The sequence below is a fragment of the Urocampus carinirostris genome, chromosome 6 (assembly GCF_059441175.1).
Source record: "Urocampus carinirostris isolate Australia breed hairy pipefish chromosome 6, RoL_Ucar_1.0, whole genome shotgun sequence".
NCBI classification, from domain to species: Eukaryota; Metazoa; Chordata; class Actinopteri; order Syngnathiformes; family Syngnathidae; genus Urocampus; species Urocampus carinirostris.
The window spans coordinates 41,979,082-42,002,689 of NC_142354.1; the positions used below are offsets into that span (position 1 = coordinate 41,979,082).

Below are 23,608 nucleotides of genomic sequence, written 5' to 3' on the forward strand. Positions count from 1 at the left end.
GTTTTAATGTGGGCGCATGCAGCTTATATACAGGTGCGGCTTGTGTAAGTACAAAATCGGTTTTCCTCTTAAAATGTTGTGGGTGCGGCTTATAATCAGGTGCGCTCTATATTCCGGAATTTACGGTATTTCTCAATACGAACAATACCATGTATGGTTAACCTACAAATAAATTGTACATAGGAAATACGCTATATTTGTTACGTTTCTGATTATTTTGTATTCTTATGATAGCAGCACCAAATTCATGTTGAGATTGTTCTCTAGACGAGTATTTACTTATCCCACTTGGTTTAAGCTAGCTGGTAAAAAGCACATTTGTGGGTTATTCATACAATCCATCGTTAATTCTCTGAAGATCACAAACATGAGAACGGAGAAAAAAGTCAATTGAGAAGCAACTGTGTGTATCGGTTATTCCTAACGCTCTTCAAAGGTAGCCCTCAAATGTAAAATTCAAAAAGGACATCATCAACACTTCCAATTTAATTTAGGGTGATTATTTTACCACCCAAAATCTCACATAGTCCCTAGAGTCAAATCACAATCCACCTTTTGAAGAACACTGGTCTATAGCATGCACTCACTGCTATATCTATCTTAATCTGCTCCTTTTCTACATACCATTTTAAATACCAAGCACAGCAATAAGTTGACATGTGGCTCTCTTGTCACCTCGTGTACAATAAAGAAAAAAGAAAAAAAAACGACTGGACAGCGGACCAGCGTTTGACCTGAAGCATGTGAACGCCTGCGTGGACCAGCTGGCAGAGATGGGAAGCTGCGTCGTGGCCGTCATAGACTTTCTGGACTAGTTTACAGGCTGGGGGGCGTCGCTGCTGTCATGCACTTTCCGGACAAATTTTCAACATGTTACCTAGTCTTTACGATGTTTGTGTACTGTAATGCTAAATGTGATTCACCCTGGTCATCCTGGAAGGGGGATTACCACTTGTGAGGTCCCTTCTCAAGGTTTCTCTTTTTCCTCACGCTGAGGTTTTGAGTTGTTCCTTGCCCGCATGTTGGTTTAAGATCAGGTCATTGTGTCATCCTGTGCAGTCCTTTGAGACACTTTTGTGATTAAGGGCTATATAATAAAAATTTGACTTGACTTGACTCGACTTAAATAAAGCACAAGCATTCTATTAAGAAATAAGGCTCCAAATCATCAAATCGTCCTTTTTCATGAGTTATTACCAGAACTAATTGTCACAACCCAAAGATTACAATGTCGTCACAATGACAAAAAAGAGAAAAGAAAAAAAACACCGTCAGGCAATGTTCTCTCTAATTTTCCCCGGGTCTGAGCGTTCACACAAAGTTGGAGAGGACGCTTGAAACAACAGTGAGCAACCATAATCCCAAATGTGGCAAGATAATTAATTATTAAACATGTCCAAAACTTGACATCACGTTACATTTTGCTGAGTTTCCAGCAATACAAAATTATTTTTCTCTTTTGAATTTTTTTTTCAGGTGTCTTTTGTCGCATAATACTAACATTTTTGGGTAGCTTGTTGAGTCGGTTGCATGATACAGAGCTGTACTTAATCACATTTTTTAGAGGAAGTACAATGTTGGCAACAAGATTAACTTGGTATCATTGGAAATTATTTGAATGCAACACAAACTTTTTCTTCTTTTTTCCTGTTTTTTTTTATTTATTTAAAAAAAAATCTCATTGAGTTTATTTTTTCCTAGCTGTAACTTTTTTCTTTTTGTTCACTAATTACTTTTTTTCCTTTGTTTCCTTTTTATCGTTTTTTTCTGGCCTTTTTTCTGAATTTTTCCTTCTTTTTTCTCTTCCTTTTGTTTCTTTTTTTCCCAGCTTTTCCCAGCTTTTTCATTTTGGTATTGTTTTCTTTTTTTTTCTATTCTTCCTTCCTTTAAGTCATTTCTTGCATAATTTCACATAATATTTGGTCATATAGGGATGAAAGAAGCAAAAAAAAAAAACCCGAAGAGCCGTTTAGGACCCGAAAGAGCCGGTTCCTTTTTAGTGAGCCGAGCCGAAGAAGCCGGTTCTCGAAAAACTCTACTGACTTTACTCAACTTCGTTCTACTTCGACCTTGACTTCAAAATACCGCATTTAGAACTCAACGTCAGGGGAACCCTTGTGTTTTTACCTTCATGCACTGTAACTTTGACTTAATTGGCTTCTTAAATAGCAATTTCGATCCCTGATTTTTGTGAGCCGGCTAGATTTTCTTGTGCGCGGAAAAGCCCTGGGTAGTGTGCAATTACGCACACACGCTGCTTAGAGGGGACATTGGGCTGGCTAGATTTTCTTGTGCGCTGAGAATGTGCAGGCAGTGCGCGATTGCGCACGCGCGCAGTTTAGAGGGAACATGGCCGTCAGGGATTGTATCCATCAACGTAACTGGCATGCAGCTGTTCGATGCAGATGCAAAGATTAGAACCACTCGACTACACAGAGGAGACGAGGATTGCGGTGCTTCACTTGTTATCTGCAAATGTTTTTGCTACAATGAGCATCTGTTAAACGCTCCCCCTGTCTACTTTTACCGTGACAATTCCCAGATGTTTCTGACACGATTCTGAATGCTTTCTGGGTTTTCATTTGCTTCCCGTGCAATCGGACTGCATCTTGTTGACTCCTTTCTGCGGAATAAGAAATAAGCGGGGTTGGGTCGGGTAACTTTAACTGGATTACTTTCAATGACTTTTGGATTACTCCAATACCAAATATGCTAATAAAAGACAAAATAAACTAAATATGAATACAATGACTAAATTTTTTGCAGGCTTGGGGAGTAACGAAATACATGGAAAGGCAAAAAGCTGTTGGGATTTATTTTCATTTTGTTTCTGTCGCATTTTATGTTGGTTTTGCCGGAGATCAAAGAGATCAAAGCCAGGAGAGAAAGCTTACCACGTGTTGTGAGTCATCATTTTATTCATGTTTAGTTTTTTTTGTCTTTTATTAGCATATCTAGTATTGGAGTAATCCAAAAGTCATTGAAAGTAATCAAGTTAAAGTAACCCTACCCAACCCTGCATGCAAAGGGCCAATACACGAGGTTTTACGGTAATATATTACCAGGTTGTGGTGGTGAGAGCGCTGGATCCTGACCACTGCGATATACATATGAAAAAAACATTTAATTCTATCTCATTAAGTTTTTATGCATGGTACCAGAGACGAATGTTAGACAATGGAGAAAACAGAAAGTCTTCCTAAAAGATATAAACAGGGTTGGGTAGGGTTACTTTAACTGGATTACTTTCAATGACTTTTGGATGACTCCAATACCAAATATGCTAATAAAAGACAAAAGAAACTAAATATAAATAAAATCACTAAATTGTGTGCAGGCTTGGGGAGTAACGGAATACATGGAACAGCAAAAATGATGTTGGCAAGCTGTTTGGATTTATTTTCATTTTGTTTCTGTGGCATTTGATGTTCGTTTTGCCTGAGATCAAAAAGATCAAAGCCAGGAGAGAAAGCTGACCACGTGTTGTGAGTCATCATTTTACTCATATTTAGTTTCTTTTGTCTTTTATTAGCATATTTGGTATTGGAGTCATCCAAAAGTCATTGAAAGTAATCAAGTTAAAGTAACCCTACCCAACCCTGCAAATAAGATGGCAATGCCAGATAGGCTTATCAGTTAACATTCGAACTCATTGAAGTTGGGCTCATTATTCTAGCCAGCAGCAGGTTTACTTGGCATTAGATAAACAGTGCTGGTAAATGGCTGAAATAAGATGATTGTTAGAGGACTAAAAATGTCAGGAACAATGATGAGGAAACCAAATGGTCGCCAGAGCGAGTAGGAGTTCTGCAGTGGAAAAAAAAGCTAACTTTGAATTATGGTACAGTGGAACCTGGGTTTTCAAACGCTTCTCAGTTCGAACAAATTGGAGTCTGACCAAAAATTTCGAGAACTTCTTGCTTCGCTGTTCGGTCAAAAAATCGGAGTTCGAACGCCGGTAATGTGTGAGTGCGTATGCTAGGGTGCGTTGCTGAGCGACGTACGGGTGCAGATCGCTCTTTTCCTGACCAACTGTTATCACGTTTTGCTTTCGCTTTTAATATAGGTGTACGAAGTGTTTTGGCCCCTAATTATGCCTCCGAAGAAAGTCAGTGCAAGCAGCAAAGTTGCTCCAGGTGAAAAAAGAAAAGTAGTGCGTACAACTATTGCATTTAAGAAAGAAATAATTGCAAAATATGAAGGAGCTGTGCGAGTGTCTGATCTTGCTAGGGAATACAGCATGGCTTCTGCTGACCACCACAATGGTAAGAAATCCTATTCATAATTCTTTTCTTTATCCTTTTTTTTATTTTTACACGTTCATGTTAGCGTAATCTTTCGTACGGGAGAATACGATAACGCGAACGTACGATTAGCCTGGGTTAGCTTTATGTTTACGTTAAACATTCAATGTAAACATTCAGGGTGTTGGAACGGAGCCCAACATTCAGGGTGTTGGAACGGAGCCCCCTTTCCAATGAACCGCTCATCAATTGTTGTGGAGACCCGGGTGCTAAATGACTTGCAAATTACCTGATTTTTTTATTTTTACATGTTCATGTTAGCGTAATCTTTCGTACGGAAGATTACGATAACGCGAACGTACGATCAGCCTGGGTTAGCTTTATGTTAACGTTAAACATTCATGGTAAACATTCAGGTTGTTGGAACGGATTAAAACGATTTACATTATTTTTAATAGGAAAAATGATTTCGGTGATCGAACAAATCGGTTTTCGAACAGGGTTCTGGAACGGATTATGGTCGAGAACCGAGGTTCCACTGTACTTTGGTTTTGCTTACCTCTAAATGGGGTTTGTAACACAAGCAAACAAACAAATTTTAGCTGAGTCTGCAGCTCTGCGGCTCAGAGTTACGATTGGCTGCAAGTGCATAGCACACACATACACACATGCACATAAAAATCGACTGTGCAGCCAGTCACCACAATTACTCTATTATCTTCATTTTCAGCAGCCGTAACCAGCTTTCGGGGGAGTGGAACCGCACTGATGGAAACGCTACCTGCTTGGCGGCAAATTGCAACTACAGTGGGACCTCGCTACTTCGCGTTTCGACGTCCGTGGTTTCAGAGCTTCGCGGCCTGTAATAGTTAAAAAAAATAAAAATAAAAAATAAAAAAAATAAAAAATTAATAATAATGAAAAATCTCATCTCATCTCATCAGCCGTACCGCTTATCCTCATCAGGGTCGCGGGGGGGCTGGAGCCCATCCCAGCCATCTCCGGGCAGTGGGCAGGGGACACCCTGAACTGGTTGCCAGCCACTCGCAGGGCACACAGGGACAGACAACTCATTTGCTCATTCACACCAAGGGACAATTTGGACCGGCCAATTCACCTGAAATGCATGTTTTTGGAACGTGGGAGGAAACCGGAGTGCCCGGAGGAAACCCACGCAAGCACGGGGAGAACATACAAACTCCGCACAGGAAGTCTGGAGCTGGATTTGAACCCACGACAGGTTCCCATGACATGAACTGTGCCGCACAAGCGCTAACAACTGCGCCGCCGTATTACATTAAAATTAGAAATTACATTATTTTACAAAATTTGAGAACAAAATATTCAATTACAATTAGTAATTGCGTCATTTTACAAAATTTGAAAACACAAAGATATGCACGTATACGCTAAGCGTCACGGCCATTAACGCAAGCTGATTGGCCAGCACTCGCTGAATACTCGACTCCCCATTGGCCCATTTACTACAGTATGCCACGCATATCTCGTACGTATACTGTACAGCACAGTACAGCACGCTTCTCGCCATTACTGTAGCCTTTGTCTTTTAAAGTTTTGTGAAGTCCTCGTGATGGCTCCTAAACGCTCTTCATCCCTTGGTGCAGCTTGTGAACCGAAGGAAAAGCGAAAGATGCTAACAGTTACCGAAAAAGTGAGTTTATTGGACGAATTGAAAGCAGGAAATAGCTACGCTAGCGTAGCCCGACAATATCCATTACGCCACCTCCTGCAGCTTCTCCTGCATCGTCTGCGCCGTCATCCGAGGAGCAGTAAAGCTCTTCCTGCCCGTGTGCAGTCATTCATCGTTATTACCTCATCGTACTGCACAGGTCTTTTTATCAACTACGCTTAAAATAATTTATTGTAAGAGGTAAGTTAAATTTGGTTTTATTGTTTGATTGTTTAACAAGAATCTTTCTCTAACCGTATTCCATATGGTGTACTGTATTGTACTGTATACCAGGGGGGTGTACTGCAAAGTTTTTTGTTTATTTTGAAGGTGCGCCGCTACTTCGCGAATTTTCATTTATTGCGGGTGGTTTCGGTCCCCATTAACCGCGATAACCGAGGTCCCACTGTCGTGTCCAGCATGGTCGCCGTGGCACCGGCAGGCCCCGCCCCCTGGGCACGGCTGCAGTAGATCAGCTAATTTGCGTGTGTGCTATTTAAGGGTGGGTTGTGGGTTTTGCGGGTGCTGGCTCATTGCATTTTCTGTCTGCATTTCCCGTTCTGTTTTGCTCTGTCCTGTTTTGTTTGAGTCGGAAGAAACCTGTGTTTGCACGTTTTTTGTTAAAGCCTGTTTGTTCTGTCTTGTCCCTGAGTTTTGGACGACTTTTATTTTGGTAAATAAAAGTTTTGATCGTTAACGTAATTGAGTTCTCCCTTCCGGCCTCCTGCCTCCGTTCTGGTCCGGTCTCCCTCGTGACACCCATTGTAGTTAGATGGAAGGCAATAATCACAAACGTGGAAATATTTCTTTTATTTTTTTTGTGTAAAGCAGAGATACATTTAGAAGCAGGCTTGGGCCGTGGTTTCAAGTTTTTTCTTTAATAGGGTGCTCTAAAGGTTACCAAAGATTTATGATTATGTAATTTGTTTTAAGCATCCTTTATCACAAAATGGCTCAAAGGACTGCACAGGCCATAATTACAACATCCCCTGATATGAAACTGAAATGCTAAGGCCATAAATATTCAACAGATTAAAGTTGCAGTACCTTGTCCATTTGTTTTAGACTGAACAATGAAGCAGCAACGTTTCTAGTAACAGGATTTGATATTTCTAGAGAGAGACACACTATATATTTCAAGACAAATTTCAACAAAACCCACAAAAACGAATTCTTTAGGGCATTTTATTTCACAGTGTGACGTTAGATGAGTTGATAAAATCTATGTAATAATAATGCCAGAGTCTGTGTTCCACATACATATAAATACCTGCATACCATTCAGAATTTGCCTTCCTCCCACAGTTGAAGCATTTTTGTCCTAAATAATGGTTTTAAAACCAGGTGCAAACAAAGATCTTTTGTAAAAATGTCACAAAGTATGTTGTAGAAAATAAACTTGCATTTGTAGAATAGATTTGCATACATTTAGAAAGAAATGTAGAAAGACTTGCTTACAGTTGGGAGAAATGTTGTTTACATCTCGTGAAGGTCTCGGGGGACGAATTAGTATAAACAATCCTCCTCAAGGGAGGACAAGAGATAACGGCAAAGGGCAAGGTGACATAAACTGGCATAAACTTAAAAACACTTCCAAAAAAGGACGGAACCCTGGGCATGTACGCCTTCAGGGGTGAAAAGGGACGGGGCCAAACCGGGTACACGTGCTATGTTGAAAACTATAAAGACACACGCATATCTTTGATTCGCTGAGTCTCTTGTTGAAATTGTGTATCAATAAAAATAACTCCCTCTTACGTCATTTTGATTCCTGCATTTCTTTGAACACATATGAGACGATTCAACAAATTGGTCTTATCCTCATCAAGTACTGCAAACAAGGATACCAACATGATATCGATCAGTGCAGACGGCTATGGGCAAAGGAGTAAAGGATTTTATATATTTGACTATAAAGGATTTTATACGATTGACTCGGTTTAACGCAAAAAAGATATTCACTGACTGGGCTTTAGTGCAATGACAGGGCAGGCTGTTCGAAATGCATAATAGTTTGTCTAGGAAATTTTGATAACAGGACTCGGGATTTGCTGTTTTGGGAAAACGAGACATCAAGGCGCTGTGTTGTGAGAACGTTGGGCGCAAACAATTCCTTGGCACGCCCACGGGAGGAGCCGAGACGCCATCTTGCAGGGAGACGTGGGCCAATAAGAGAAAGCTAAAGGACTTATGATGAATGTAGGTTGTGTTTGGTTAATGGAGTCAGATAACTAATTCGAACAATTTGGTAAACGGTACAGTTTGATGATTAATTACTCACAGGAAAAAGAGTATAGCTCCGCCCTTTCCTACTGCTCACCCAATCAAATTGCTCTAGAAGCTTTGCTATAGAGTGTAAAACATTTTTTTGTTCACTTTTGTTTTCTGGCTTTTCTTCATAAAGTGTCTCATCAAAAAACATACCGTAAATTCCGGACTATAAGCCGCTACTTTTTTCCCAAACGTTCAACCCTGCGGCTTATTCAGTGATGCGGCGCTCAAGTTCAAGGCTTACAAGCTAAACGCAATCGAGCAGTCCGAAAAAGAAGGAAACAGAGCTACTGCACGCAAACTTTACCTTGCGAGCGAGTTGCTAGCGTGTTTTTTTTTTAATAAGGGAGCGTGGGACGAAATTGATACGACAAAGTCTCTTTCCCATAACAAAGGAGGACAACTTTGATGACGTCAGTTATAATAAGGAAGATGAGAACGGTTTACCGTGATTTCTACATGTACGGCATGTTTTTTTTCAACAGGCCCGTAAACTATATTGCGAGCGTGTGGTTAGTAGCGTTTTGCTACCCTTCACAGGCACCGTTTGGGATGAAAGTTATAATATTATCATTAAAGCTTTCCGTCTTTCTTTGTAAATATGTGTAACCATGTATTTGCAACTGTATATTTTTGTAATGTATGTATTTGTATTTATTTTGGACACTTATTCTGATAAGTCTTGCACTGACCAATTAAAAAGAAGGGGCGTAACAGACGCGGGGATGACGGGAAGTGGGGACCGGTAAAGGTGAGTGTTTGTGGACCTGGCAGAGAATAGCGGATATATATTTTTCCTACCCTTTTGAAATACACACTTTTTTTTCCTTGGATTACTTTTAACGGGAAATTTTAACTACCGGTATCATTTTCCGTTTATTTTGCCGGCTGTGGTTTTTGAACTGTGTACTTTATGTTCAGTTAAAATCGCGGGACTAAAAGTAGGGTTTGGGTTAATTTTGTGATTGTGTTACGGAATTTAATGTGGGCGCCTGCGGCTTATATACAGGTGCGGCTTGTGTAAGTACAAAAGCGGTTATCCTCTTAAAATGTGGTGGGTGCGGCTTATGATCAGGTGCGCTCTATAGTCCGGAATTTACGGTATATTGTTTAACGAACATCATGTAAAGGATAATTTGGCGATTTACAGCCAAATCGATTTCTGTTGGTGTGATAAATTGACTGTAAACTGTAGTTAAAATTGGACTGAACCCTCCTAACTGTCGGTAATGTTTCAGCTTTACACCTGCGACAATCCGCATGCAATGAGTACATGCATAAATACTATTTTATCATAGAGCCATATGTACTCATGAAAAGACTCATATAGGGCTCATGAGCCATGGGTTTCTGACCCCTGAGGTAAAATATGAAAGTTTACAAAGATGACTCATGATTTCAGCAAGCTCGAAACACAACATACAGCACATTAGAGCAAGGGTTCGTGGAATCTCATATTTTTTTTCATGTAACAGTCGCTCCAGAGTCTATACCGTAAATTCCAGACTATAAGCCGCTACTTTTTTCCCAAACTTCCAACCCTGCGGCTTATTCAGCGATGCGGCCAATTTATGTCATTTTTCTAACGGCCGCCAGCGGCGCTCGAGTACAAAAGGTAAGATTTAGACTGTAACTTCTTAGCTTGCTCACAAATTAATTTAGCGTAGACATATCCTCATCATGCAAATTGCAAAAAAAAGGCACATGACGCAACTTTCAGCTAAATGCAATCGAGCAGTCCGATATAGAAGGAAACAGAGCTATCGCGCGCAAACTGTACTTTGCGAGCGTGATGCTAGCGTGTTTTTGAAAAAGGAGGCGTGGTACGACGTCTATATGTAAAAGTCACTTTCCCATACTGAAAGAAGACGACTTTTTACCGTGCTTATTACAAGTACGGTATGTTTTTTCAACAGAGCTGTTTACTGTGTTGAGAGCGTGTTACTAGTAGCGTTTTGCTACCCTTCACAGGCACGGTTTGGGATGAAAGTTACAATATTATTATTAAAACTTTGAAAACTCTCTCGGTGTACCGTCTTTCTTTGTAAATATGTGTAACCATGTATAATATGTATTTGCAACTGTATATTTTTGTAATGTATTTATTTTAGAAACTTATTCTGATATGGTTTGTACGAGCAAATGAGAAAGAAGAGGCGGGGCAATTGCGGGCTGACAGGAAGTGGAGTAAAGGTGAGACGTGTTTGTGGATGCGGCCGACAATAGTGGATATATATTTTTCCCACCCTTACCTTTGGAAATATACACTTTTTCCCTTGGATTACATTCAACGGGCACCCGGACTCTGCAGGTCTGCATTAAATCTTAAGTACCGGTATCATTTTCCGTTCAATTTGCCTGCGGTGTGTTTTGGACTTTATCGGGTATGGGTTAATTTCGTGTTTGAATTGCGTTTTTTCCAATGTGGGCGCATGCGGCTAATATACAGGTGCGGCTTGAGTTTGTACAAAATCGGTTTTCCTCCCGAAATGTGGTGGGTGCAGCTTATCATCAGGTGCGCTCTATAGTCTGGAATTTACGGTACTGCAGAAACTACCAACTTATGAAGCAAAAAGTGACTTATAGTCCAGGATGTAAACACTGAGTTTCAACACTTTTAAGGGTAAAATAAAACCTTGTTCACCAAATGTTTGTCCACCAAAACATATTTATACCTTCCAGGAAAAATGGTCCAGTCCTCCTTTTGAGATTCAATCCTGGTTGGATTCAATAATTGTTAATTGTGCAAAGAGGAACTACAAGGCGTACATTATTGATAATGTACTGAGAGTAAAGGCTACAAGCTCGAATTCACACTTTCATGACATTGCTAAACCTTTAAGAAACAGCAATGGATACTATACAAAATACCAGGTGTGTTCAGTGTACATTTTTTGCAAAAATCCATCTGCAACGTTCAGGGTTGGGTAGGGTTACTTTATCTGGATTACTTTCAATTACTTTTGGATGACTCCAATAGCAAATATGCTAATAAAAGACAAAAGAAACTAAATATGAATAAAATGACTACATTTTGTGCAGGCTTGGGGAGTAACGGAATACATGGAACGGCAAAAATGATGTTGGCAAGCTGTTTGGATTTATTTTCATTTTGTTAGTTTTGCCGGAGATCAAAGAGATCAAAGCCAGGAGAGAAAGCTTACCACGTGTTGAGAGCAATGTTCCCTCTAAGCTGCGCGCGTGTGCAATCGCGCACTGCCCGCACATTCTCAGCGCACAAGAAAATCTATCCAGGGCAGTTTTTCAAGAACCGGCTTCTTCGGCTCGGCTAACTAAAAGAAACCGACTCTTTCCGGTCCTAAACGGCTCTTCGGGTTGTTTTTGCTTATGTCATCCCTATATGACCAAATATTATGTAAAATTATGCACAAAATGACTTAAAGGAAGGGGAATAGAAAAAAAAAGGAAAAAATACCAAAATGAAAAAGGAGTGAAAAGCTGAGAAAAAAAAAGAAACAAAAGGAAGAGAAAAAGGAGAGAAAATTTCAGAAAAAAAGCCAGAAAAAAAGAAAAGAAAGAAGCAAAGGAAAAAGGAAATAGAGAACAAAAAGAAAAAAGTAACAGCTCGGAAAAATTAAACACAATGAGATTTTTTTTAAAGGAATTAAAAAGAATGGAAAAAAACAGGGAAAAAAAAGAAAAAGTTTGTGTTGCCTTCAAATTATACCAATTATACCAAGTCAATCTTGTTGCCAACATTGTACTTCCACTAAAAATTGTTTTTTTGCATTGCCAGAAACTCAGCAAAATATAACATGATGTCAAATTTTGGACATGTTTGATAATGACTTAGTTGCCACATTTGGGATGGCTGTTGCTCACTGTTGTTTCAAGCGTTGCTCACCGACTTTGTGTGAACGCTCAGACCCGTAAGGAAAATTACAGGGAACATTGGTTGTGAGTCATCATTTTATTCATATTTAGTTTCTTTTGTCTTTTATTAGCATATTCGGTATTGGAGTAATCCAAAAGTAATTGAAAGTAATCAAGTTAAAGTAACCCTACCCAACCCTGGCAACGTTTACCATACTCAGCAGGGTAAGAACAACCTAATTTTCTTCCAATGCTTATTTACCAGATCTGAGATCATTGAAATGTTCCAAAAAGCTCTGATAGCAGTGACCTGGCGAACACCATGAGCCTCTGGAGCTTCAGAGCAGGGAGGCCAAACAACAATCCACACAGCACACTCACCACTTTGAAGTATTCGGCGCTGCACTCCATTCCGCGGTAGTAGCAAGACAGCAGCATGTCCTTGATGTCGTGGCCTGTGCGGTCGTAGAACTCGCGCATGTTGAAGGGCCGAGGTTTGTAGTTATCAAAGTCGGCCCTCTCCTTGAGGACCTGGAGGACATGTTCTTCCACCAGGTGAGGGTCCCGGATCTCGTATCTGCGCCAGAAAGACCATTCAACTCAAGATGAAGACTTGTTGTTTGTTCAACTTGTAACTCATAACCAGTGTTCCCTCTAAGCTGCGCGCGTGCGCTATTGCGCACTGCTCGCACATTCTCAGCGCACAAGAAAAGCTAGCCAGCGCACAAAAATGAGGGCTCAAAATTACTCATTCAGAAGCGACTTAAGTCAAAGTTACAGTGCATGAAGGTAGAAATACACGGGTTCCCCTGACGTTGGGTCCTAAATGCGGTATTTTCAAGTCAAGTCGAAGGAGAACGAAGTTGAGTAAAGTTAGTAGAGTTTGGGGGGGAACCGGCTTCTTTGGCTCGGCTCACTAAAAGGAACCGGTCCTAAACGGCTCTTCAGGTTGTTTTTGCTTCTTTAATCCCAACATGACAGAATATTATGTAAAATTATGCACAAAATGACTTAAAGGAAGGGAGAATAGAACAAAAAAGAAAAAAATACCAAAATGAAAAAGTAGTGAAAAGCTGAGAAAAAAAGAAACAAAAGGAAGAGAAAAAAAGAAGGAAAAATTTAGAAAAAAGCCAGAAAAAAGAAAAGAAAGAAATGTAGGAAAAAGTTAATAGCGAACAAAAAGAAGAAAGAAACAGCTCGGAAAAAATAAACACAATGAGATTGTTTTTAAAGGAATTTAAAAAAAAGTAGAAAAAAAAACACGGAAAAAAGAAGAAAAAGTCTGTGTTGCATTCAAATAATTTAAAATTATAACAAGTGAAACTTGTTGCCAACATTGTACTTCCACTAAAAAATGTGATTAAGTACAATTCTGTATCTTACAACTAACCCAATCCCCAAAATGTTAATATTATGCGACAAAATACATCAGGAAATAAAAAGAAAAGGATATCTTGTGAAATAATTGTAAGAAAAAACGTTTGTAGTTCCGTACAACCTTTGCAATAGTACATGAGTCAATTCATTCAAAATAGAAAAATAATTTTGCATTGCCGGAAACTGCAAAATGTAACGTGATGTCAAGTTTTGGACATGTTTGATAATGATTTAGTCGCCACACTTGGGATTTCTGTTGCTCACTGTTGTTTCAAGCGTTGCTCACCGACTTTGTGTGAACGCTCAGACATGTAAGGAAAATGACAGGGAACATTGCTCACAACCACTGCTTGATTCTCACATGAATAATTCATTTGAGATCCTTTATTCATTGAGTTGCCATCAAAATAATTACATTTTGTATGCAGCATTAGCCATTCCAAACGTTTTTTTTCTCATACTACAACAAGAGAGAGTGTTTGTTAGCAAGACGAAATTTCCCCTATAAAATTTTGAAGCACATCCAAAAGTTTACACTGTGCAGGTGTTGGCCTTTTTTTTTTCTTTTTCAATCTACCGGTCATTGTTCTTTGTTTCTTTTCTTTTTTTTTTTTTTTGTCTTAAGGACGTATTGCTGTAACCTCAGTGAAAATGTTGAAATCTAAGCTTAAAACACACTTCTACTCTATAGCATATGAATAAGCTATATTTTTGTTGACAATCTCTCTATATTATTTGTAATTGCAACATCCTTTGCCTGGTAATCCTGAAAGGGGGATACCACATGTGCGGTCCCTTCTGAACGTTTCTTCATTTTCCTCATGTTGAGGTTTTTGAGTTTTTCCTTGCCCTCATGTTGGTTCCGGATCAGGGGATGGTGTAATAATAGTCTGAAATAATAGTCCGTGTAATAACCTGTGCAGCCCATTGAGACTCTTTGTGATTAAGGGCATCACAAATAAACATGACTTTACTTGAGGTTTTTGAGTTTTTCCTTGCCCTCATGTTGGTTCCGGATCAGAGGATGGTGTAATAATAGTCTGAAATAATAGTCTGTGCAATAACCTGTGCAGCCCCTTGAGACTCTTTGTGATTAAGGGCGTCACAAATAAAAATGACTTGACTTGACTGTTGTGGTTTATGGTCCAATTCCTACGCAGTCAAATGGCGGACTACCTTAAATGCTTAAATGTTCCTAATCACTCTTCAAAAATAAATCTGTCAATAATGGAAGCATTCGGTTAATGTAACCTCAGCAGACACGAAAATTAAAAATATTTAAAGGTTTATGAAATCTTGTCATGTCCTGCATGGTCGCCATGACAACCAGCTGGTCCCGCCCCTTGACACCGGCTGACACAGATTGTCTTAATTACGTTTGGGATTCTTAAGGGCTGGTTTGGGGACTGCCGGTTGCTGGCAAGACCTGTCATGCCCGTTTGTTTGAGTTAGTGCCTTCATGTCTGTTTTGAGAGTATTTCCTACTCTAAGTTTCTGATTGCCTGTAAGCCTGTTTTTGTTTTGTTTTTGTCCCTCCGTGTTGGACAACTTTTATTTTCTAAATAAAAGTAACTGATCGTTACGCAATTGAGTTCACCCTTCCTGCCTCCCTGCCGTCCGGTCCGTGACAAATCTTGGCTTTAAGTATTTTAAGGGTCTGCGCAATGGATTCCGTCCCCCTCTTGTGTTTGCTTGTGTTAGCCACCAGAATTCCCAGTGTTCATTTTACCTGTAAAAATTGATGGGTCCCGGGGACTCGCATGCTCAAAAATCTATGGGTCCCAACAGAGATCTATGGGTCCCCCAAATTTAGTGTTATTGAGGTTGAAATTGTAAATCAGTGACAAATATATAATAAAAATCTATATATTCATTCAGTTTTAATCATCAAATTATTAATTAATTTTCTGCATTAAATTATTGTTGGCAATATACCGAATAAACTTTAACTTTTTTTCATTTTCTCCTTTTATATTTCCTTTTTTTCTTAACTTCTTTATACAACATCATCATTCGTGATATAATGCATCAAAGCAATTGAGCCGTTTGAGAGCCGGCTCTCTTGAATGAGTTGAGCCGAAAAAGCCGGTTCTCTAAAAAGAGACGGACTTTTCACCACACAACTCGAGATCGATTGGCGTGCAGACGAAAACTTGAACGGCGAGACCAAAACGACAATGGCGGATCTGCCTGACGAAAAGTTTGGAGTGCGGTAAATCTTTGTTTAAATAAAATGTGATCAGGTACCGTATTTTCCGCACTATATGGCGCACTGGGTTATAGGGCGCACCTCGAAAAAATAGTTTTTGGTCCTATTTTTGACATACATAAGACGCACCGGATTATAAGGCGCTACAATGGGAACGTGGACAAAACAGTCAGATAGTTCAGTCCAACTTATTACCCCCTTAACATTCCCAAAGCTTGCAAAGACGCAAATACGTGTCGAGAACACGTGCGGATGCGGTGCCCGTACGATGTCACTCAATTGCATCGTTCCATCATTCGGAAAGTTAAAGTGTTGGGACTCAAGAAATGCCACACATTCCTTAGTTTCTATTTTTTTTTTTGCTCGCAACTTTACTGTGCATATGACAATAAACACTTGGAATTGAGTTTAATTTAAAAATAGACACTCCATTCCATCCATTATCTGCACCACTTATCACAGAAACATTGAGTTCAGTCTGAAACAAGATACAGGGACAATATAAAACCCGGAGTAGCTCACCGAAGTCGTTGTGTTCATAATAATGTGCAGCCAATGTCCTCTTATATCCGTGAGGGTAGTAAATCCGGGAGAATAAAATATTTACAAATACAGAATAGAGAAAAATGCTTTCTCTATGCCGTCAGCCACGTGCTATACACATTCATCTTTTTCGGCCAATTGCAGGCTTTGTTTCGCCATTCAAGCCAATGCCAGCCTGTAAATGATAAAAAGTATCCGCTCCTTGACCTTCGAATAACTTTAGCCAATGGTGATCGATTCAAACGATGATTGACACATTGGTTAGCCAATGAAACGCCGGTAAATAAATCCCAGCATACACCGCGTACTACTTGGCGTTTGGGGGAAAATCTAGTCGGCGGCTGCTGCATTAGTTGCAAGACTTTGCGAATTAATTTTGTTCCATAAATAAGGCGCACTGTATTATAAGGCGCACGGTCAGCTTTTGAAAAAAATAAAGGCTTTTAGGTGCACCTTATAGTGCGGAAAATACGGTAATAATGACAATTTGGTATCAAAAAAGTTGCGTCCCGGGGACGCACGTTGATTCGAGACTATGTGTCCCCAGCAAAAATGATGCGTCTAGGCAGACGAGAATGCTGAATTCCATTCATTCCTCAGAATTTCTGACACACAACAGTGTCTCGTATGCAAAAAAAAAGAGAAAAAGAAAGTCTGGTATGGTCTTACTCACCACTATCAAGCACCTCCACCTGCAGTCATTCAAATTAACCTCAATTAACTTGCTGGGACCCCGAAAGCTGCTGACTTGCCCCCGAACAGGCGAGCAGAACAATTGTGCATGTTAAGATGACGTGTCATTAAAATTTAATTAGGAAAAATCACTACAGTCGCACCAAATGTCACATTAACACTGCCGTAAGTTATTTGGAATGAACTAGTCCTGAACAATGTTCCCTGTAATTTTCCACGGGTCTTAGCGTTCACACTAAGTCGGCGAGCAACGCTTGAAACAACAGTGAGCAACGGCAATCCCAAGTGTGGCAACTAAGTCATTATCAAACATGTCCAAAACTTGACATCAAATTACATTTTGCTGAGTTTCCGGCAATGCAAAATTATTTTTCTCTTTTAAATAAATTGACTCGTGTACTATTGCAAAGGTTGTACGGCCTACAAACGTCATTTGTTTTTACATTTCTTTCACAAGATATCCATTTCTTTTTTTATTTCCTGACATATTTTTCGCATGATTTTAACATTTTTGGGGGCTTGTTGAGTCAGTTGTAAGATACAGAACTGTACTTAATCCCATTATTTGTGGAAGTACAATGATGGCATTAAGATTCACTTGATATAATTGGATATTATTTGAATGCAACACAAACTTTTTCTTCTTTTTTTTCTTTTTTTTTTTTTTTTACTTTTTTTAAAATTCCTTTAAAAAAAAATCTGTTTGTGTTTATTTTTTCCGAGCTGTTACTTTTTTGTTTTTGTTCTCTATTTACTTTTTTCTACATTTCTTTCTTTTCTTTTTTTCTGTCTTTTTTCTATTTTTTTCCTTCTTTTTTTCTCTTCCTTTTGTTTCTTTTTTCTCAGCTTTTCACTAATTTTTCATTTTGGTATTTGTTTCTTTTTTGTTCTATTCCCCCCTTCTTTTAAATCATTTTGTGCATAGTTTTACATAATATTTGGTCATGTTGGGATTAAAGAAGCAAAAACAACCCGAAGAGCCGTTTAGGACCCGAAAGAGCCGGTTCCTTTTAGTGAGCTGAGCTGAAGAAGCCGGTTCTCGAACCAACTCTACTGTTTTTACTCAACTTCGTTCTACTCTGACTCGACTTTAAAATACCTTATTTAGGACACAACGTCAGGGGAACCCGTGTATTTTGACCTTCATGCACTGTAACTTTGACTTAAGTCGCTTCTTAATTAGTAATTTTGAGCCCTGATTTTTGTGCGCTGGCTAGATTTTCTTGTGCGCAGAGAATGTGCGAGCAGTGCGCAATTGCGCACGCGCGCAGCTTAGAGGGAGCACTGGTCACATTAAAGTAAGACAAAAATAAAAATGATAATAGTTCATTTTGTTAATTTGTCATCATTGCATTACTTTTCAGTCCACTATTGTTACAATGCATTTTTTTCATTGCAATACTATTACAACTTAGGCCAGTCTTTAAGCACGTGTCATGATTACTGATTCGGGGCACCTGCGGCTGACCCGTTGGCGCCAACAGCCACGGGACCTGATTGGTTGTTGAACTCTTTTTAAACCCCGTCTTCCGAAAGAAAGCCGTCAGACCGTCCGCGAACCTATGCTCTCAGCTAGGCAAGCTTTGTACTCTCCGACCTACCCAGTTTTCCTGCCTGATATCTGTTGCCGACCTTTTTCTGGACCCGCTTCTGCTTTTACTCCTCCGTCCCGGCCATCGACCTGTTTTGCACTGTTTCCTGCCTGATACCTGTTGCCGAACTCTTTTTGGACCCGTTTCTGTTTTGCTCCCCCGTCCTGGCCATCGACCTGTTTTCTCGCTGTCAACGACTACCATCGCTCGACACGGAAGTGCCACTTCCGCGTTCCTGACATCTGCTACCCGTGACCGACGATCATCGGATCGTGAAAGCAAGCACTACTCTCTTTCTTGATAAAAACTGAGTAAAACGAACGCTATTGTGTCCTGTCTCCGTTCCTGGCTTGTGATAGCACGAGCTTTAAAATATCTTTGCATATTTATCCTGACATACTTTTATCTTATTTTTCACTTTCAAGACTTTATTACATGTGTATCCTGGATTGCTATGTCATTACAAACAATGTTCACTACGTTGTTATCAATGACAATGAATGCAATGCTGTCAAGAAACGGGTCAGGAAGCAGGAGGTTGGAACTCATTTGCGTAGACGATCTGTCACTTTAATTGAGAAAGAAAAGTTGTCCAACACACAAACGGACCAAAAACAAAACAAAGCAGGCTTAATTGCAGGCAAAACTACAGGCTAGGCATTTAACGGGATTGAACAGAACTTGCAGGAATCTCTCTGAATGTTACACCCAAGTGCAACAAAGTCCAACAAGCACAACAAGGATAAACAGTAATCGGGAAATGATGCAAAAATGATGTTGGCAAGCTGTTTGGATTTATTTTAATTTTGTTTCTGTCGCATTTGATGTTAGTTTTGCCGGAGATCAAAGTGATCAAAGCCAGGAGAGAAAGCTTACCACGTGTAGTGAGTCATCATTTGATTCATATTTAGTTTATTTTGTCTTTTATTAGCATATTTAGTATTGGAGTAATCCAAAAGTCATTGAAAGTAATCAAGTTAAAGTAACCCTACCCAACCCTGATAGATAGAGAGACAGACAGACAGACAGACGGACGGACGGACGGACGGACAGATAGATAGATAGATAGATAGATAGATAGATAGATAGATAGATAGATAGATAGATAGATAGATAGATAGATAGATAGATAGATAGATAGATAGATAGATAGATAGGTAGCAGGGTTGGGTAGGGTTACTTTAACTGGATTACTTTCAATTACTTTTGGATTGCTCCAATACCAAATATGCTAATAAAAGACAAAAGAAACTAAATATGAATAAAATGACTCCATTTTGTGCAGGCTTGGGGAGTAACGGAATACATGGAACGGCAAAAATGATGTTGGCAAGCTGTTTGGATTTATTTTCATTTTGTTTCTGTGGCATTTTATGTTCGTTTTGCCGGAGATCAAAGTGATCAAAGCCAGGAGAGAAAGCTTACCACGTGTTGTGAGTCATCATTTTATTCCTGTTTAGTTTATTTTGTCTTTTATTAGCATATTTGGTATTGGAGTAATCCAAAAGTCATTGAAAGTAATCAAGTTAAAGTAACCCGACCCAACCCTGTGTATATGTGAATAAAAATGTTTTCAGTGCGTTGATTGTGGACAGTCATTATTCGTCCCTAGTCTTGCTGCTGCCCTTGCAAGTACTACAGCAATCACTTCAATCAGAGCCCTTTGTGTGTCTTGCTAAAGAAAGCTGGACTTCTCCATGGCCCTGGCTATACACCAGCTCAGTAGCCTAGATGGTAAGGTGCCCGCTTTGAGACTGGGAGGTCGCTGGTTCGCGCCTCGGCCGAGTCATACCTAAGACTTATAACATTGGTAAAAATGGTGGCGCCCTCTGTTGGCTGCGGCTGCATCGGCTCGCTACAACGGGTCAGGTGTATCGACATTTTGTTCTGTGTACATTGTTACAAAGAATGACAATACAAAGGAAATTATTATTATTATTATTATATATTGTGCAGTAAACAATCACTAGTTTGTTTTTCTAACCAGTCAACGTAACCGTACTTTTCTAAATTTTACTGAAAATAAAATGCTTGTATACCAGTTAAAGCAGAAAGTTAATTTTGCACCTTGCATAACAAGACGTAATATCCATAAAGTGTAGTTCAGTGTATCACCAACCATTAACATACAAACTCTTGAAACGCGTGTTCAAATAACCTCCCCTAAAACCAAATGCAATAGTTTCCAAGCCCTTGAAAATAGCAAGGTGGTTAACTACTTTCTACTAACCGGAGGAAAAATAAGAAAATACATTTGGAGTTTGCAGCATATACCCTCACAGTTATGCTAAACTGTCTGGCTTCAAAAATTCAAAATACCTTCTGCGGTAGGGTTACTTTAACTTGATTACTTTCAATTACTTTTGGATGACTCCAATAGCAAATATGCTAATAAAAGACAAAAGAAACTATGTATTAATAAAATGATGACTCACAACACGTGGTAAGCTTTCTCTCCTGGCTTTGATCTCTTTGATCTCCGGCAAAACGAACATCAAATGCGACAGAAACGAAATGAAAATAAATCCAAACAGCTTGCCGACATCATTTTTGCCGTTCCGTGTATTCCGTTACTCCCCAAGCCTGCACAAAATGTAATAATTGTATTCATATTTAGTTTATTTTGTCTTTTATTAGCATATTTGGTATTGCTTGTTTCCTATTTCAGCAGGACTTGGATAACATCTGGAAAGAACAACAAATAATACGTTCGTCTACAGATAAAGAATTCTATAGGTTCTTTTAAAAATAATACAGTGGTCCCTTGCTGTATCGCGGTTTACTTATCGCAGGTTTGCTGCTCTCTGGATTTTAATTGTGCGTCGTGTTTTGCATTCTTATTGGCTAGTGGAACAGTGGAAGATTGTAAAGTTGGCTGTTTTTGGTTGTGCACTTCTCAGACGTCCATGCTATTTTCCATGCTGTTTTTATATTCCTAAATATAAAAACAATCATCACACACACACACATAGTCACGTATCAAAGATCAGTCTAATTTCATTATTTGTAAATACGTTTTTCAGTCATTTTATTTTAATGTGAAATCGCACTCATGTGTGACTTCATTTCCTGTTTGTGTGTGACGTCAATAAACCACGCCTACTGACCGGATGTTTTCAGTTTAGCCTGGGCGGCCAGCGAGCATGGCCGGTCAGGCTGGGCTGAGGTATCTACGATTGTATATATATCTTGAATATATCTCACAAAGATGCCTTCTATCGCCAACAAAGTTGAACCCCTCCACATGCTAAAATTGCTCTGGAGCCACATGCGGGTTTGTGGCACTCCTTGGTGGCTCCCTGGCGGCTCCTTGGTGTCACAGACCAAAAACGGACACAGGACCCAATGGCGCTCGTTTTCTTCGTTTTTATTAATAAAGAGGGAGAGCAGGGCTTGCTTCCACGATCCGATGGCTGATGGACAAGGGGAGCGGGCGATGCGGAAGTGGCACTTCTGTGTCTAGCGATGAGGATCAGAGACAGGCGGGAATTACAAGTTGTTGGCCGGGACTGGAGAGCAAAGGCGGTGTCAAGTTGGGAAACAAGGTCGGTAACAGGAGGCAGGCAGGTAATGGGGCCAAACAGGTCAGGTAACAGGCAGGCAGAACGGGGCGAAGTCAGGTCCGTAAACAAGTTGGCAACGAAGATCAGGTAGAGAAAAGCAGGGAAGGAACAGAGTCGGACGAAAAGGCTTACTGAGCTAGTGGCAACAGTTCGCATAACGATCTGACGGCTTCCTCTTGGAAGCTGAGGGTTTATAAAGAGAGCTGTCCAGGCTGTTGCTCTCAATCGGTAATCATGACACTTGGAGCTTTTTTAGAACATTTTAGGACAGAACTAGAGGGTAAATTGAGTTTTTTATGACGTCCACATGATGGCGGCAACATATCATATTAAGTAAAGTGACTCGGGTCTTTTATCTATACCGTTTTGCACTAAAAGAGCAATATTATTTTAAAATTGTAATTTGACAGTACAGACCGTATTTGTAAACACAGAAAAACTTTATGAAGTAATGTACTTTTATATGTTTAACAAATACATGAGCCTTTTACATTTTGTACTGCTTGAATAAAAAAAGAGAAATAAAAAATAGATCATTAAATAAATATCGTGAATTTATTTGCAACTCGCCTCTTGTGAAAAACGAGGGATTACTGCACATTTAAAAAAACACATACATCTTCATTTTCCTCATGTTGAGGTTTTTTGAGTTTTTCCTTGCCCTCATGTAGGTTCCAGATCAGGGGATGTTGTAATGATAGTCTAAAAAAATAGTCTGCGTAATCCTGTGAAGCCCTTTGAGACTCTTTGTGATTAAGGGCTGTACAAATAAAAATAACTTGACTTGACAGATGTGGACTTCTGATTTTTTTTACAAAAAAAATAAATAAATATGTTGTTTTGATGATAGATATGTTTGCAGTATTATGCAATGAAAATGAAATGAACTGTAGCTCATTATCCTTACTTCCATTTACTGTAGTCCCCTCGCCTTAGTGTATTGCAGGCTAATAAATATACTTTTTTTTTTTTTTTGGTGCAAATTTCCTTCCCTTCGAAGAAAGAAAGCAGCCATCCGAGAAATGCACGTGCACCGCCTAAATGCAGGAGACCGAACACAAATCCCCTAATTCACTTAGGACACAAATCCCAGAATCTACAGAATCTACATCTCAAAATCCCATACTGAGCGTGCCCAGCGAGCACATGCAACTCCGACTCACGTTCTGCAGTGCTCGTTTGCTTCTGTGTTTTCATTTTGTAAATGTATTGCGGTTGACTTTTTAAGTTTCCGCTACCTCGCGGATTTTCATCATGCATTGTTGTTCTGCATGGCCAAACAAGCGCCCCGACCCTTTTCTGCCTGTGTCTGCCTGTGTTTCCACAACGTAACGCACACCTAACTGCTTGAGGAACCTGTATTGCATATGAGCACGTCTTTTTTAATTTTCAAGTTTTTCCAAAAGCCATCACGTTAAGAATACGCCCTGGACTGACAAAAGCACTAATTGCTGGGGCCAAAAGAAACAAGTGAACAGAATTTTCCTGAAAGCGGAACAAGAATCTTTTACCGAGCAATATGATTATTAAATGTTTGCTTTTATTTCTTTTTACAACATCTTGTGGTGTGACATGAACAATGTGCACAAAAT

The 23,608-nt window shown here is 39.6% G+C and overlaps 1 protein-coding gene across 1 annotated transcript in view; it reads right to left on the minus strand.

Moving 5' to 3' along the window:
• The window catches only part of LOC148364830 (acid-sensing ion channel 1), a 425,191-nt gene that overhangs the window by 352,752 nt on the left and 48,831 nt on the right, over nucleotides 1-23,608 (minus strand). Inside the window, exon 2 of the mRNA XM_088339028.1 lies at nucleotides 12,421-12,616. Within this exon, the coding sequence (XP_088195154.1) occupies nucleotides 12,421-12,616 (196 nt within the window). The remainder of the gene's footprint in view (nucleotides 1-12,420; nucleotides 12,617-23,608) is intronic.